This window comes from Saccopteryx leptura, chromosome 4 (assembly GCF_036850995.1).
Source record: "Saccopteryx leptura isolate mSacLep1 chromosome 4, mSacLep1_pri_phased_curated, whole genome shotgun sequence".
NCBI classification, from domain to species: domain Eukaryota; kingdom Metazoa; phylum Chordata; class Mammalia; order Chiroptera; family Emballonuridae; genus Saccopteryx; species Saccopteryx leptura.
Genome location: NC_089506.1, coordinates 126950216 through 126967586, shown reverse-complemented (window position 1 = coordinate 126967586; position 17371 = coordinate 126950216). Strand labels below are relative to the sequence as shown.

The window sequence follows — 17371 nt, the reverse complement described above, 5'->3', positions numbered from 1 at the left end:
GCCAAGGCTCCATTGGAGCAAAAATGGCCCGGGCGCTGGGGATGGCTCTGTGGCCTCTGCCTCAGGCGCTAGAGGGCTCTGGTCGCAACATGGCGACGCCCAGGATGGGCAGAGCATCGCCCCCTGGTGGGCAGAGCGTCGCCCCATGGTGGGCGTGCCGGGTGGATCCCGGTCGGGTGCATGCGGGAGTCTGTCTGACTATCTCTCCCTGTTTCCAGCTTCAGAAAAAAAAAAAAAAAATACATGAAGAAGTGCAAGTTTCTATGAAGAGGCACGGGACTACCTGTGAGCCCCCAAAGGGCTGATGCCAAGCCCAGGAGACTGGGAAGAGCAGACCCGCCAGGCAGCGAGGACGGGGCTCCAAGTGCAGTGAGGGTGGGAGGAGAGCCAGTAATATCACTGGGGGTACCAACCCTGCGGTCTCGTTGTCACAGAGACCATAAAAGATAGACTGGCTTCCAATTCTGGCCCAAAGTAGTTACTTGATTAGCAAACCTGGGGGGAGAAGAGAACCCCAGTCACACAGGTCTGCCTTAACTCTGCTCAGACGGTGTTTGTCACCTGGGGAATTTCAGAATTGGGAACTAAATTGTTAACAGCAATTAATTCATAGTGACTTCCCATGCTTCTATGTTAACTTCAGGAATAATCTACAGATAATTTAATTATCTGCAGTGTCTGTAGTATTTACAGTAATTTGAAATACATATCAGATTATCCTGGTTCCATATAAAACATCTAATTGAGCCTGATCTGTGGTGGTACACTAGATAAAGCATCAACCTAGAATGCTGCGGTCGCCAGTTCAAAACCCCAGGCTTGCCCGGTCAAGGCACAAAAGAGAAGCATCTACTATAAATTGAAGCTTTCCTTGCCCCCCTTTTCTTTCTCTCTCTCCTTCCTCTAAAATCAATAAATAAAATCTTAAAAAAAAAAAGTTCTAATTGAGTAATTTAATATTATATAAGTGGCTTTGATACAAAGATATACAATTTTAAGATATATGGTGATATAAATTGAATGTTTAAAGGAGCTAAAATTTTACCCTTTTGTGTTAAACTTACCTGGAAAGGTTTTGCTTAATAGAGACATGTAAATTACTTTAAAAAAAAGATAATCACATTCATGCATAGGGCTTAAAAAGTATAAGAAAATGTAATTATTTTTTTTTTATATTTAATTTACTGTGTTGACATGGTTTCAGGTGTCCCACTCAATATAACTCCCTCTACACACTACAATGTGCCCCCATGCCCCATGCAAAGTCTCTTTCCACCTCCCACTTCCCCCTTTGCTCACCCCCCCGCCGCACCTTCACCCTCCCACACTTTCCCTCTGACCATTGCTACCCTATTGTCTGTATGTCTGTGTTATGTACATGTGATTCTGGCTATTCCTTTCACCTTCTTTGATCCTGTCCCCTCATGCCCCTTCCCTCTGACAGCTGTCCATCTGTTCCATGTGACCCTGACTGTTTCTATTTTGTCCCTCAGTTTACTGTGTTCATTAAATTCCACATATAAGTGAGATCATGATAAATTTCTTTGCCTGGCTAATGTCACTTAGTATAATAATCTCCAGGTCCATCCATGCTGTCGCAAAAGGTAAGATTCCCTTTTATGGCCATCTAGTACAGTGGTACCCTGAGATATGAGCAGACCAACATACGAATTTTTTAAGATACGAGCTGCGACTCTGTCCATAATTTTGTTTCAAGATCCAAGCAAAATTCTGAGATATGAGTCGTGATTCAGGAAGCTGCCGCTAGTTGGCACGTTGGAGCACGGGTCCAGTATCATCAGCACAACACCAGCATCTCGTTCTTTCTCACATTACCCGCAGAATCAAGTTGAATCTCATGTGCTGTACTCGTTCCTGCATCATTTTTGCATTTTTTACTAACTTTTTTTGTGTGCTATCATGGGGCCAAAGAAAGTGGTGAGAAGAAGAGAATGTCGATAGAAGTAAAGCAAGAAATAAAAGAAAAACATGAGTGTGGTGTATGAGTGATTGAACTGGCAAGGCTGTACAACTGCAATACATCTACAATTTGTACCATCCTTAAACAAAAGGATGCCATAAAAAAAAAAAAAAAAAAGATGCCATCAAAAGTGCAAATCCAGCAAAAGAAACTACAATTCTGTCTCAATTAAGGACAAATATCCATGAAGAAATAAAGAAGCTTCTGCTGGTGTGGGTGAGAGAGAAAAAATCTGGCAGGAGATATAGTGACAGAGACTGTAATATGCAAAAAGGCAAGTATTATTTACAGAGACTTGAAGAAGAAAGAATCATCAACCTCAAAAGAGGCAGAAGATACGTTTGTGCAGACGTTGAGGCAGCTGAGGAGGACATCGCACGTTTTGCTGTGCTCATCGCAAAGGAAGGCTACATTCCCCAACAAGTGTTCAACTGTGACGAAACAGGATTATTTTAGAAAAAAAATGCCCCGGAGAACTTTCATCACCGTAGAGAAGCTGCCAGGCCATAAACCCAGGAAGGACCTTCTGACCCTTGCATTGTGTGCAAATGCTAGGGGTGACTATAAAGTAAAGCCACTGCTAGTGTATCATTCCAAAAATTCTAGAGCCTTTAAGACTCACAAGATTCTTCAAGAAAAACTGCAGGTTATGTGGCACGCCAATGCTTGGGCATGGGTTACACAGCAGTTTTTATTGAATGGGTAAATCTCGTCTTTGGTCCTGCAGTGAAGAAATATCTTCAAGAAAATAAACTCCTGATGAAAGCATTACTAATCCTTGAAAATGCTCCAGTCCACCCACCTGGTCTTGAAGATGACATTCTCAATGAGTTCAAATTCGTGAAAGTCCTCTACCTCCCACCCAACACTTCAATCTTGCAACCTATGGATCAGCAGGTCATTTCCAACTTTAAAAAGCTTTACACAGGCCTGACCTGTAGTGGCGCAGTGGGAAAAAGCGTTGACCTGGAACAATGAGGTTGCCGGTTCGAAAGCTTGGGCTTGCCTGGTCAAGGCACATATGGGAGTTGATGCTTCCTGCTCCTCCCCCTTCTCTCTCTCTCTCTCTCTCTCTCTCTCCCCTCTCTCTAAAAATCAATAAATAAAATATTTTTTTTAATTAAAAAAAAAGCTTTGCACAGCCCTGGCTGGTTGGCTCAGTGGTAGAGCGTCAGCCTGGCATGCAGGAGTCCCAGGTTCGATTCCCGGCCAGGGCACACAGGAGAGACGCCCATCTGCTTCTCCACCCCTCCCCCTCTCCTTCCTCTCTGTCTCTCTCTTCCCCTCCCACAGCCAAGGCTCCATTGGAGAAAAGTTGGCCTGGGCGCTGAGGATGGCTCTGTGGCCTCTGCCTCAGGCACTAGAATGGCTCTGGTTGCAACAGAGCAACGCCCCAGATGGGCAGAGTATCGCCCCCTGGTGGGCATGCCGGGTGGATCCCGGTGGAGCACATGCGGGAGTCTGTCTGACTGCCTCCCCGTTTCCAACTTCAGGAGGAGAAAAAAAAAAGCTTTACACAAAGCACTTGTTCCGCCGCTGCTTTGAGGTGACTGAGAATACAAATCTAACCCTTCGAGAGTTTTGGAAAGATCACTACATCGTGATGTTTACTCATTATAGACTTGGCATGGCAAGAGGTTACAAGAAGAACCTTGAAATCGGCATGGAAAAAGTTATGGCCTGATGTTGTTGCAGACAGGGACTTCAAAGGATTCGAACCAGAGACCGAGACCAAGACCAAGACCGAGGTAGAAGCGTTGGAGGAGATTGTGTCCCTCAGAAAGTCGATGGGTCTGGAGGTAGATGAGGGTGATGTAAACGAGCTCGTCGAGGAGAAACTCTCAACTGAGGAGTTGAAGGAGCTACAGATGATGCAACATACAGAGCTTCTGCAGATTAGTAGTGAGGAGGAGGTAGAGTCCGAGGAAGTGATTTCTACAAGTGAAATTAAAGACATGCTGGCAATGTGGGAGAAACTTTCAAGTTTCATTGAAAAGAAACAAAATTTTAATTGGTAGTGCTTCAGCACTTTTTAATGACACTTGCTTGTCACATTTTTGCAACTTTTTTTTTTTTTTTTTTTTTTTCTGAAGCTGGAAACGGGGGGGAGAGAGTCAGACAGACTCCCGCATGCACCCAACCAGGATCCACCTGGCACGCCCACCAGGGGGCGACGCTCTGCTCACCAGGGGGCGTTACTCTGCCCCGACCAGAGCCACTCTAGCGCCTGGGGCAGAGGCCAAGGAGCCATCCCCAGTGCCCGGGCCATCTTTGCTCCAATGGAGCCTCGCTGCGGGAGGGGAAGAGAGACAGAGAGGAAGAGGAGTGGGAGGGGTGGAGAAGCAGATGGGCACTTCTCTTGTGTGCCCTGGCCGGGGATTGAACCCGGGACCCCTTGCACTCCAGGCCGACGCTCTACCACTGAGCCAACCGGCCAGGGCACATTTTTGTAACATTTTAAAAGACAGGCAAAAGCAAACCTCTTTGGATAGATTTTTATTCAAAAGTCCTGCAAGTTAAAGTGCCGAAAGTGCAGTTAAAAAGGCAAAAACAGCTGATGATTAAATGAAAAATATGTAATGTTAAGCTTAGGTTAAGTTTAAAGTTAAGAAAGTGTATTTTTTTACAATTAAGTTTTTGTGGTTTCATTTTAAGTAAAGAAAGTGCAGTTTTAGTTTTGTTTAAAGTAAAGAAAATGCGGTTTTAGTTTACATTTAGTGTTAAGAAAGTGTAGTTTTAGTTTACGTGTCTACAGTGCCTGCATCCCTTTCTCCCTCCCTCCTCCTCCGCCATTCACTTCCATTAGCCGCACTCATCTGTCTCCAAGGTAAGAATACAGTACTAAATAACACTTTTTTCTTTTATTTCATATATTTTGTTATGCATTGGTAAAGTATATATGTGTGTTTCTTAATTAAAAACATGCCTTTTTCATAATTTAGGATGGTTTGGGGATGTTTTATGGGGCTAGAACGAATTAAATCTATTTCAGTTATTTTATTTATTTATTTAGTATTTTTCTGAAGCTGGAAACGGGGAGAGACAGTCAGACAGACTCCTGCATGCGCCCGACCGGGATCCACCCGGCACGCCCACCAGGGGCGACGTTCTGCCCCCTATGGGGCGTTGCTCTGCCGCGACCAGAGCCACTCTAGCGCCTGGGGCAGAGGCCAAGGAGCCATCCCCAGCACCCGGGCCATCTTTGCTCCAATGGAGCCTTGGCTGCGGGAGGGGAAGAGAGAGACAGAGAGGAAGGAGAGGGGGTGGAGAGCAAATGGGCGCTTCTCCTATGTGCCCTGGCCGGGAATCGAACCCGGGTCAGCCGCACACCAGGCCGACGCTCTACCACTGAGCCAACCGGCCAGGGCCTATTTCAGTTATTTTAAATGGGAGAAATTTGTTTGATATACGAACTGAATGACTTACGAACTCGGTTACAGAACGAATTAAACTCGTATCTCAAGGTACCATTGTATTCCACTGTGTATATGTACCACAGCTTTTTTATCCATCCATCCACTGATGGTCACTTGGATTGTTTCCAGATCTTGGCTATTGCAAACAATGCTGCAATGAATATGGCAGTGTATATCTTCTTTTGAATTAGCGTTTTGAGATTCTTAGGCTATATCATTAGAATTGGGATAGCTGAGGCATAAGGCAGTTCCGTTTTTAATTTTTTGAGGAAACACCATCTGATTTCCATAGTAGCTCCATGAATCTGCATTCCCACCAACAGTACAGAAGGACTCCCTTCTCTTCACAATCTAGCCAGCACTTGTTGTTTGTTGATTTGTTCATGAAAGCCATTCTGGCAAGAGTGAGGTGGTAACTCACTGTGGTTTTAATTTTTTTTAAATTTTTTTATTTTACAGGTACAGAAAGAGAGAGAGAAAGATAGACAGGAATGGAGAGAAATGAGAAGCATCAATCATCATATTTTCGTTGTGACACCTTAGCTATTCATTGATTGCTTTCTCCTATGTGCCTTGACTGTGGGGCTACAGCAGACCGAGTAATTCCTTGCTCATGCCTGCGACCTTGGGTTCAAGCTGGTGAGCTTTCCGCTCAAGCCAGATAAGCCCGCGCTCAAGCTGGCGACCTCGGGGTCTTGAACCTGGGTCCTTCTGCATCCCAGTCCAGCGCTCCATCCACTACGCAACCACCTGGTCAGGCTGTGGTTTTCATTTTAATTTCTCTGATGATTAGTGATGTAGAGCATACGTGTATTGGCCATCTGTATGTCCTCAGTAATTAATTTTATAAATAAACCAAATAATTTTTTAAACCTTTAAAAATAAGTATAATTTTAAAATGTAATAGAAAAGCTTAAAGAAAAAAATTTTAATTTAAAAATCAAGGACAACTGTTTTTAAATCACACTAAATAAAATTTTCTGAAAGACCACACTGAAAATCTCAAAACAGACAAACACTGCCACAAAGCACACTGGGGAGGCTGCAGGTGCCTGGAGTGCAGTTGTCACATGTGAACTGGGATGAGAGGGTGACAGTCCCAGCACAAGATGGTGAGGGTGGCCAACCACTGAACAAAGAAAACTAAGATGCAGCTTTACAGCCAATGCTGAGATCCATGGAATCATAAGAAGCAGCAAGTCACCCAAAAACAGGACAGAAGGCCCTGGACAGTTAGCTCAGCGGCAGAACGTCAATTCGGTGTATGGAAGTCCCAGGTTCAATTTCCGGCCAGGGCACACAGAAGTGCTCATCTGCTTCTCCACCCTTTCCCCTCTCCTTTCTCTCTGTCTCTCTCTTCCCCTCCTACAGCCAAGGCTCCACTGGAGAAAAACTGGCCCTGGTACTGAGGATGGCTCTGTGGCCTCCACCTCAGGCGCCCAAATGGCTCCAGTTGCAACAGAGCAACAGCCCACATGGACAGAGCATCACCCCTCTAGTGGACATGCCAGGTGGATCCCAGTCGGGTGCATGCGGGAGCCTGTCTCTCTGCCTCCCTGCTTCTCACTTTAGAAAAATTAAAACAAAAAAATAGCAGGGCAGGAGACCAGCTCTTCCAGCCACACTACCCTTCAATCACCCTCCATCTGCCTACCTTATGCCCTCTAATCTTAACAAGGCACTTCCTAACTGGTGGTGGTACAGTGAATAGAGCATAAACCTGGGATGTTGAGGTCCCAGGTTTGAAACCCCAAGGTCACCAGCTTGAGCTCAGGGTCGCCGCCCTGAGTGTGGAATCATTAGCATGATCCCATGGTGGCTTGAAACCAAAGGTCACTGTCTCAGCTGGAAACTCTGGTCAAGGAACATTTGAGAAACAATCAATGAACAACTAAGGTACCGCAACTATGAGTTGATGTTTCTCATCTCTCTCCCCTTCTGTCTTTGTCTCACTAAAAGAAAAAAAAAAGAAAGAAAGAAAAAAAGAGGTTTCAAGTATTTACACATGCACCTATCATCACAAAAATTATCTTCCAGGAAAACGTACCCAGAAAGTCTTCTGTAGAAAAAAATAGAAAAAAACAAATGCAGGACTATAAATATTATACACAAATTTCCTTTTCGCCTTTCTATATCCAAGGATATTTGATTCTATATAAACAACAACAAAAAATGGACTTGGTTCTGTACCATTTATTTATACATATAGTTTTTTTTTCCAAGCGAGAGAGGGACAGAGAGAGACAGAGAGAGGGACAGATGGACAGACAGACAGGAAAGGAGAGATGAGAAGCATCAATTCTTCATTGCAGCTCCTTAATTGTTCACTGATTGCTTTCTCATATGTGCCTTGACCAAGAGGCTACAGCAGAGCAAGTGACCCCTTGCTCAAGCCAGAGACCTTGGGCTCAAGCGAGCTCATACACATGACCTCATGCTCAAGCCAGATGAGCCCATGCTCAAGCCGGGCAACCTTAGGGATTTGAACCTGGGTCCTCTGAGTCCCAGTCCAACACTCTATCCACTGCGCCACCGCCGGGTCAGGCGTGATAATTATTTTTAATAAGACTAAAATCACATAAATGTACTTTAAATTATATAAATGTACTCCAAAACAAAAAGCTCAAAGACACCCGTGTCATCAAGTACACCCACCTCAACCAGGAGTGAGGAATTCAGGAAACGTTATCTGCTCAAAGGATCAGCAGCAACTTAAAGGCACCTGCATTCAAAGGTCTGACAAAGGACAGGACACTTCAGGGCATCCAAACATGGACTGAGTTCATCCAAGCCTAGAGCTGTCTTCACTCCATAGCTGTATGTCCTAAGGATCTCAAACATGGAGCCCACTTTCTTGCCAAGTTGGCATTTCCTCAACCCAACTACAGCAGGACACCCCACCCTACTTGAGATGTGCCAAATGTCCCACAAATTCCAGAACATCTGAAACTAAGCCCATCTCCCCTCATGCCCTACTTTAGCCAGATGCCACAACACCTTCTGGGCACAGCTCAGAGAATGGTGGTCACCCCAAGGCCACCTGCCCCTGCCTGCTTCCCCAAGTCCAGCCCCAACCACAGCCCCCGTGCCTCTGTCAAGGACCCCATTACACCCCACCCCAGCACTTCTCCCATGGCCCTATCACTACTGGACCAACATAGCTCTCAGCCTTGGTCTGTCCACTCACTTCACAGAAAAGCAGGCTACACAAGCTGGTTCCCATGTCTCCCTCTCGTGAGTCCTCCCAGCACTCCAACCAATTCCCCACTGGCCTCACATCTCTCTTGGCCACAGCCATGTATGTGCTGCCTCCCACCTACACAGCAACTCAGAACAAGGCAAACCTTGCTGGGCAGAAGCCACTGAAGCAAAAGAAGGTCTTTCTCCACTGGGCAACAACACTATGCGCCACTTTCTGAAAGAATACCTATCTCTCCTTGTTAGTGTCTGCTTACTTTTTAAAAGTGAAGCTTACAATTAAGACTCGTGAAGCACATGTAAATGCCAAACCAGACAAGAGAGCATTACCATAGCTGTCATAGGTACAGTGCTTACATCTAATTAGTGATTTTTAAATGACTGTCTCTATTTGAACTATACCAAATCAGTAATGCTTAAAATTGGTTTTCAGTAGTTTCACCTAGAAAAATTCTAGTTTAGTTGGAATGACTCCTAGTTTTCCAGTACTCACTTTCTGTGCTAACAGGATAGCCTAGTTGTCGGCAAACCACAGCTCGCGAGTCACATGCAGCTCAATCAGATTGAGGACATTTTTAGCAAAGGCCAGCTTAGGAGTACCCTAATTAAGTTAATAACAATGTACCTACCTATATAGTTTAAGTTTAAAAAATTTGGCTCTCAAAAGAAATTTCAATCGTTGTATTGTTGATATTTGGCTCTGTAGACTGATGAGTTTGCCGACCACTGGGATAGCCCACTCGTGGCCCAATGAATGTGAAAACTAATAGACTCTAGCACCTTTAGGAGAAAAACTTAACATAAAATGTGGTGTCACTGACACACCAGAATCCCTCAGACCGTCACTTGAACATAGCCACCCAGACAGTTCTGGGTAAGACCATCCAGCATTGCTATAGCCAGAGGGAAATCTGGATGCTAACTGCTGAATCCCAGTTTATTGGTCCATTGGACAAAATCAATTTCAAAACAGATGGCTATGAATGACAGTAGTACCTCAATGTCTACTTCATACCGACATCCCATCCAACTACTACACTTAGAAATGCTCAATGCCACTTGGGAGAAGCCCAGCTCGGTGTGGACACAGCTCCCACTCCTCACTTGCTCACTACCCTGAGATTACTAAGCTGCTGAGGGCACCACTGCCGTCACACCCCAGAGCCTGACCACTAGTGGGGAGCCTAAGTATCTGACCCCAAGCCAAAGTGAGATGGTTTCTTAACGTGTCATTTTTGTTGGGTGGGAAGGTTGATCAGCAATGAGGAAATTGCTGACTTATATTCCACTAATGGACAACTGCTTCAACACATACAGAAGCCTTCGCAGTTTGGCATTTACTTTTGGGAAAATCAATAGCCTGTTAAGTCTAACCATAAGTCTAACGGGCCTACTCCTTGGTCTCAAGTTGTGAGAAAAGTTCAGTGCTGATAGAGCTGGGAGCTGTATGTTGGTACCAGGGCTCCACCTGACATGAGACAGACCAGTGGGGATGTGGGCTGTGCTTTCAGTGTGGCCAGGTGACCACTGACTTTGGCCCTAGCACTCAAACATGCCTATGTGCTATCCTCAGGCAGTTGCCCCACGCACTGACAAGATGAAGGTGCTGTATTTCTCTGTGACCTCCCACAGAGCTGAGTCAGACAAATAAAGACCCAAGTCCTCCTGGCCTCATGGGCCTCAATGCCAGCACCACCCACCCATCTACCTAGCAGAGCCCCACCTGCCTGCATTTCACCCTATCTTTGGCACCTTCATCATCTTTATCCTGTCATCTCTTGCTCAGAAACCTCTGATGGCCCTTCCATAACACCTGCAATAAAAATTAGTGGCTGACACTCAAGTGCAGGAGAAGAAGTGGCTGCCAGCAACCTCCAAAGGCTGCGTGTCTAGACGGGTACCCCAGAGAGGAACTGAGCACAGTGACAGGGAGAATGCTTTTCTCAAGGGTCACTGGAAAGGAATCTGATTTGCCAGAGTAAAACAGCTGAGAAGAAGAGAAAGTGGCCCTGGCCAATTGGCTCAGTGGTAGAGTGTTGACTGGCATGTGGAAGTCCCGGGTTCGATTCCCGGCCAGGGCACACAGGAGAAGTGCCCATCTGCTTCTCCACCCTTCCCCCTCTCCTTTCACTCTGTCTCTCTCTCCTCCTCCCACAGCCAAGGCTCCTTTAGAGAAAAAGTTGGCCCAGGTGCGGAGGATGGCTCCACGGCCTCCACCGCAAGCACTAGAATGGCTCCAGTTGCAACGGAGCAATGCCCCAGATGGGCAGAGAGCATCGTCCCCTAGTGGGCATGCCAGGTGTATCCCAGTTGAGTGCATATGGGAGTCTGTCTCTCTGCCTGCCCGCTTCTCACTTCAGAAAAATACAAAAAAAGAAAAAGAAAAAAAGAAGAGAAAGTGAATTAGACTTCTTTAACAAGAAAATTAAAAAGGAGCCCACTAGCTCTAATTCGTCCCAAGAGAGTGGTTGGTAATAGGTATGACCTGGGGGGAAGGGGGGAGGTGAAAAGATGGGGTCCACCTGCTTCTCCTATCCCCATCCCAGGACCCAGGGCTGCCAGCTGACCCCTCAGGCCTTCTCCACACTCTTCTGTGTAAAAGGATACTCTGGGCTTCCAGCTCTGACATCCAGGAATCCAGAGGACAAATAGCAGACCCCTCCGTAGACCGGCTTCAGGGGAAAAGAGGTAGTATATGAAATAGGAACAGTCTTTGCCCTAAACTTCGAAAAGAAGTAATTATCAGAGAAAAAAATTCAAACGCAACTCTTTCCAGATTCAACAGGTTTAAAATAAAGAAACTCTTCAATAGCTTTGAATAAAAACCTTTCTCATGGTTCCAATTACACACTGCGAGTGCATGTCAAATATATAAGATTCCCCAGAGGGCTTCCTTTTGGCAACCCAGAGTCTAGCAATATAATTTAAACACCCTACTTTCTAGACAGAATGTCATTTGTCTATCAAATGCCTAAAGACACAGCAGCCTCTAGGTGAGAGAAACAACACTCAGAGTGCCACAGTCCTACTGCAGGGCTTACAGAGTATGCACTCCAGGGAACAGGAAGAATCCAGGCATTCTTTGCAGGTGTACAAATAACATGTCCATGCCATGGCTGGAAAGCTCAGATGGTTGGAGTGTCGTCTGGAAGCATGGAGGTTGCCAGTTCAATCCCCAGTCAGGACACATACAGGAACACATCTATGTTCCTGTCTCTCTCTCCCTGCCTCTCTAAAACCATAATAAAAATAATAATTAGCCTGACCAGGCGGTGGTGCAGTGGATAGAGTGTCAGACTGGGATGTGAAAGAAGACCCAGGTTCGAGATCCCAAGGTCCCCAGCTTGAGCACGGGCTCATCTGGCTTGAGCAAAAAGCTCACCGGCTTGGACCCAAGGTCGCTGGCTCGAGCAAGGGGTTACTCGGTCTGCTGAAGGCCTGCAGTCAAGGCACATGTGAGAAAGTAATCAATAAACAACTAAGGTCTCACAATGAAAAACTAATGATTGATGCTTCTCATCTCTCTCCGTTCCTGTCTTTCCCTATCTATCCCTCTCTGACTCTCTGTCCCTGAAAAAAAATTTTTTTTAATTTGTCCATAAAAAATCATCACATATGATTCAACATACGTAAAACGGTTAACGTAATACACCATATGAACAAAACGAAGAACAAAAACCACATGATCTTATCAATAGATGCAGAAAAGGCATTCGATAAAATACAACACAATTTTATGTTTAAGACTCTCAACAAAATGGGTATAGAAGGATAAATATCTCAACATGATAAAGGCCATATATGATAAACCATCAGCTAACATCATATTAAATGGCACTAAACTGAAGGCTTTCCCCCTTAAATCAGGAACAAGACAGGGTTGTCCACTCTCGCCACTCTTATTTAATGTGGTGCTAGAGGTTCTAGCCAGAGCAATCAGACAAGACAAAGAAATAAAAGGCATCCATATCGGAAAAGAAGAAGTAAAGGTATCACTTTTTGCAGATGATATGATCCTATACAGTATACACCGAAAACCCCAAAGAATCTACAAAAAGACTACTAGAAACAATAAGCCAATATAGTAAGGTCGCAGGATACAAAATTAACATACAAGAGTCCATAGCCTTTCTATATGCAAACAATAAAACATTTGAGAATGAACTCAAAAAAATAATCCCCTTCACAATTGCAACAAAAAAAATAAAATACCTAGGAATAAACATAACAAAGAATGTAAAGGACTTATATAATGAAAACTACAAACCATTGTTAAGGGAAATCAAAAAAGATACAATGAGATGGAAGAATATTCCTTGCTCTTCCTATCGGAAGAATAAATATAATCAAGATGGCCATATTACCCAAAGCAATATACAAATTTAATGCAATTCCCATCAAAATTCTAATGGCATTTTTTAAAGAAATGGAACAAAAAAATCATCAGATTTATATGGAACTATAAAAAAACCCCGAATAGCCAAAGCAATCCTAAAGAAAAAGAATGAAGCTGGGGGTATTACAATACCTGACTTCAAACTATATTATAGAGCCACAACAATCAAAACAGCATGGTATTGGCAGAAAAATAGACACTCAGACCAATGGAACAGAATAGAAAGTCCAGAAATAAAACCACATATATATATGGTCAAATAATTTTTGATAAAGGGGCCAACAACACACAATGGAGAAAAGAAAGCCTCTTCAACAAATGATGCTGGGAAAAATAGAGAGCCACATGCAAAAGAATGAAACTCGACTACAGTTTGTCCCCTTCTACTAAAATTAATTCAAAATGGATCAAAGACCTAAATATAAGACCTGAAACAATAAAGTACATAGAAGAAGACATAGGTTCTACACTCATGGACCTTGGTTTTAAAGAGCATTTTATGAATTTGACTCCAAAGGCAAGAGAAGTGAAGGCAAAAATAAATGAATGGGACTACATCAGACTAAGAAGATTTTGCTCAGCAAGAGAAACTGACAACAAAATAAACAGACAGCCAACTAAATGGGAAATGATATTTTCAAACAACAGCTCAGATAAGGGCCTAATATCCAAAATATACAAAGGACTCATAAAACTCAACAACAAACAATCAATCCAATAAAAAAATGGGAAGAGGACATGAACAGACACTTCTCCCAGGAAGAAATACAAATGGCCAACAGATATATGAAAACATGCTCATCTTCATTAGTTATTAGAGAAATGCAAATCAAAACTACAATGAGATACCACCTCATACCTGTTAGATTAGCTATTATTAGCAATACAGGTAATAGCAAATGTTGGAGAGGCTGTGGAGAAAAAAGGAACCCTCAATTCACTGTTGGGAATGTAAAGTAGTACAACCATTATTGAAGAAAGTATGGTGGTTCTTCCAAAAACTGAAAATAGAACTACCTTATGACCCAGCAATCCTTCTACTGGGTATATAACCCCAAAACTCAGAAACATTGATACATATAGACACATGCAGCCCCATGTTCATTGCAGCATTGTTCACATTGGCCAAGACATGGAAACAACCAAAAAGCCCTTCAATAGAAGACTGGATAAAGAAGATATGTGGCACATATACACTATGGAATACTACTCAGCCATAAGAAATGATGACATCGGATCATTTATAACAATATGGTGGGATCTTGATAACATTATACAAAGTGAAATAAGTAAATCAGAAAAAAACAAGAACTGCATTATTCCATACGTAGGTGGGACATAAAAATGAGACTAAAAGACGTTGATATGAGTGTGTGGTTGGGGGTAGGGGGAGGAAAAGGGGGAGGGGGAGAGGCACAAAGAAAACTAGATAGAAGGTGACGGAGGACAATCTGACTTTGGATGACGGGTATGCAACATAATTGATTGACAAGATAACCTGGACATGTTTTCTTTGAACATATGTACCCTGATTTATTGATGTCACCCTAGTAAAATTAATAAAAAAATAAAAAATAAAGTAAAATAAAAAAATAAATTTTTTAAAAAGGTTAAAAAAAAAATCATCACATAGCCAGCACAAAGTTATGCCTTGATAAGTCAAAATCATACTAATTTAATAAACATACCTGACCAGGTGGGTGGTGCAGTAGATAAAGTATTGACCTGGGGCACTGAGGACCTAGGTTCAAAACCCCAAGGTCGCCTGACCTGTAGTGGCGCAGTGGATCAAGTGTTGACCTGGAACACTGAGTTCGCCGGTTCAAAAAAAAAACCCTGGGCTTGTCTGGTCAAGGCACATATGGGAGTTGATGCTTCCTGCTCCTTCCCCCTTCTCTCTCTCCCCTCTCTCTAAAAATGAATAAATAAAAAAAATTTAAAAAAACACAAAAAGGCCCTGGCAGGTTGGCTCAGCGGTAGAGCATCAGCCTGGCGTGCGGGGGACCTGGGTTCGATTCCCGGCCAGGGCACACAGGAGAAGCGCCCATTTGCTTCTCCACCCCCACCCCTCCTTCCTCTCTGTCTCTCTCTTCCCCTCCCGCAGCCAAGGCTCCATTGGAGCAAAGATGGCGCGGGCGCTGGGGATGGCTCCTTGGCCTCTGCCCCAAGCGCTAGAGTGGCTCTGGTCGCAGCAGAGCAACACCCCGGAGGAGCAGAGCATCGCCCCTTGGTGGGCAGAGCATCGCCCCTGGTGGGCGTGCCGGGTGGATCCCGGTCGGGCGCATGCGGGAGTCTGTCTGACTGTCTCTCCCCGTTTCCAGCTTCAGGAAAAAAAAAAAAAAACTCACAAAAAACCTGAGGTCACCAGCTTGAGCACTGGCTCATCTGGCTTGAGCGTGGGACCACAGACACGACCCCATGGTCACTGGCTTGAGCCCCCCCCCAATCAATACACATATGAGGAGCAATCAATGAACAGCTGAAGTGTTACAATTATGAACTGATGCTTCTTATCTCCCTTCCTTCCTTCCTGTCTATCTGTTTTTCTCTCTCTCTCTCTCTCTCTCTCTCTCTCTAAAAAAAAATTAAAAAAAAAAAAACAAAACAAAAAACTTATAACTTGAGGCATCCACTGCACTGGTCATATCTTCTAGGCTACACAGGGTGATTGCCCCAGGATGCATTAGGACACATTAGAATGATACCTCTCAGGGTACACTGAGACAGTATCTGCCAGCATGCACTAGGATAGTGGTAGGCAAACTCATTAGACAACAGAGCCAAATATCAACAGTACAACAATTGAAATTTCTTTTGAGAGCCAAATTTTTTAAACTTAAACTATATAGGTAGGTACATTCCTTGTCGAGGCAGCACCCACACGTGGTATTTTGTGGAAGAGCCACACTCAAGGGGCCAAAGAGCCGCGTATGGCTCATGAGCCACAGTTTGCCGACCACGGCACCAGGATGACATCTCCTAGGATGCACAGAGCCCATGTCCCCTTGGAAGCCTTTGAGCCAGGAGAGCCCTGAGCTGCCTCAATACTCAGACCCACAAGCCCGCCTGCGCAGACGGAGCCCAAGAAAGCACCAGGTTCCAAGAAGCAGGTATGGCCATCACCACAGAACTTCTGTTTCAGCCACCAGTACAAATAGCGATCATACCTTCCTTAAAAAATGTAGTCCAACTCGCTCAGAAAAAAAAGCCAGTGTTGAAACTGCTAGGAGACAAGAGGAAATGACGGACAGAATATCTGATTCCATAGACATCTGGTTTTCAGTTCCCACAGGAGAAACCATCCCAAAGGCCCTCTACTACATGCATGGGTGCAGATTGTGAACTTGCCCTTGGAGGGCGAGGGGCCCCAGCCCACCGACTCTGTGCTGCCTTGGCCAGGCCTGTATCCATCGCCCTGTGCTGCTGGTGTGAGCCCTGGCCAGTGCCTCACCTGTCTGTGCAGTTAAGTCTCACAGTCGGGCTGTGCCAGGAGACCTGCCCAATAGGCAATAACTGAGAGTCGAGGCTCAATGTTCAAGGGGCCAGAACGGGAACTCCACCACAGGTACTCTGAAGATCCTGACTTCCACTGACGTGTGGCACATGGTACAGGCTCAGTGGGCAATGCCACAGTCACAATACACAACAGATCAGCCACATTACCCACAGGCCCTCACAGGAGAACAGGAAGTCACTGTTTCAGGACAGAAGCCACAGACCTACCTGGGGCAGGGCCTTCTGAAATTAATATAAAGCACAGCTGAGGTAAAGGACAAGAAGCACCACTCTTCTTTGTGATCATGCTCCAGCCCCTTGGTGTTGAGGGCCATTCCCACCACACTACCTGCCCAACTCTCCAACCCCAGAGCCAGAATCGCAACTGAGCCTGAACCACAGGAGGAGCTGGACTTGCCCTCTGGATGGTTCACCAGCTTCTCCTGGAAACAATGACAAGGAAATAAGTTCATTAAACTTTTTCAGGAAGATGGCACCAGAAACAAAGAAGGAAGCCTCTGCCCCTCCCAAAGCCGAAGTCAAAGCAAAGGCTTTGAAGGCAAAGGAAGCTGCTGAAAGGCATCCAAAGTCACAATAAAAAAGAAGATCCGGCCTGACCAGGCGGTGGAGCAGTGGACAGAGCATCGCACTGGGACACGGAGGGCCCAGGTTCAAAACATCAAGGTCGCTGGCTTGAGCATGGGCTCATCCAACTTGAGCACAGGCTCACCAGATTGAGCGCAGGGTCGCTGGTTTGAACGTTGGGGTCACAGACGTGACCCCATGGTTGCTAGCATAAGCCCAAAGTTTGCTAGCATAAGCCCAAAGGTTGCTGGCTTGAAGCCCAAGGTCAGTGGCTTGAGCAAGGGGTCACGCATTCTACTG

General features: G+C 44.9%; 1 protein-coding gene across 4 annotated transcripts in view; it reads right to left on the bottom strand.

Annotated features, from left to right (window-relative positions):
* TBCD (tubulin folding cofactor D) overlaps positions 1 to 17371 on the bottom strand; it is a 194120-nt gene that overhangs the window by 84112 nt on the left and 92637 nt on the right. For 3 of the 4 annotated variants that reach the window (XM_066381665.1, XM_066381668.1, XM_066381667.1), the window contains one exon: positions 11163 to 11267. The exons of the other annotated variant lie outside the window; for it this stretch is intronic. In XM_066381665.1, the coding sequence (XP_066237762.1) occupies positions 11163 to 11267 (105 nt within the window). The remainder of the gene's footprint in view (positions 1 to 11162; positions 11268 to 17371) is intronic. 4 annotated transcript variants of the gene reach the window in all.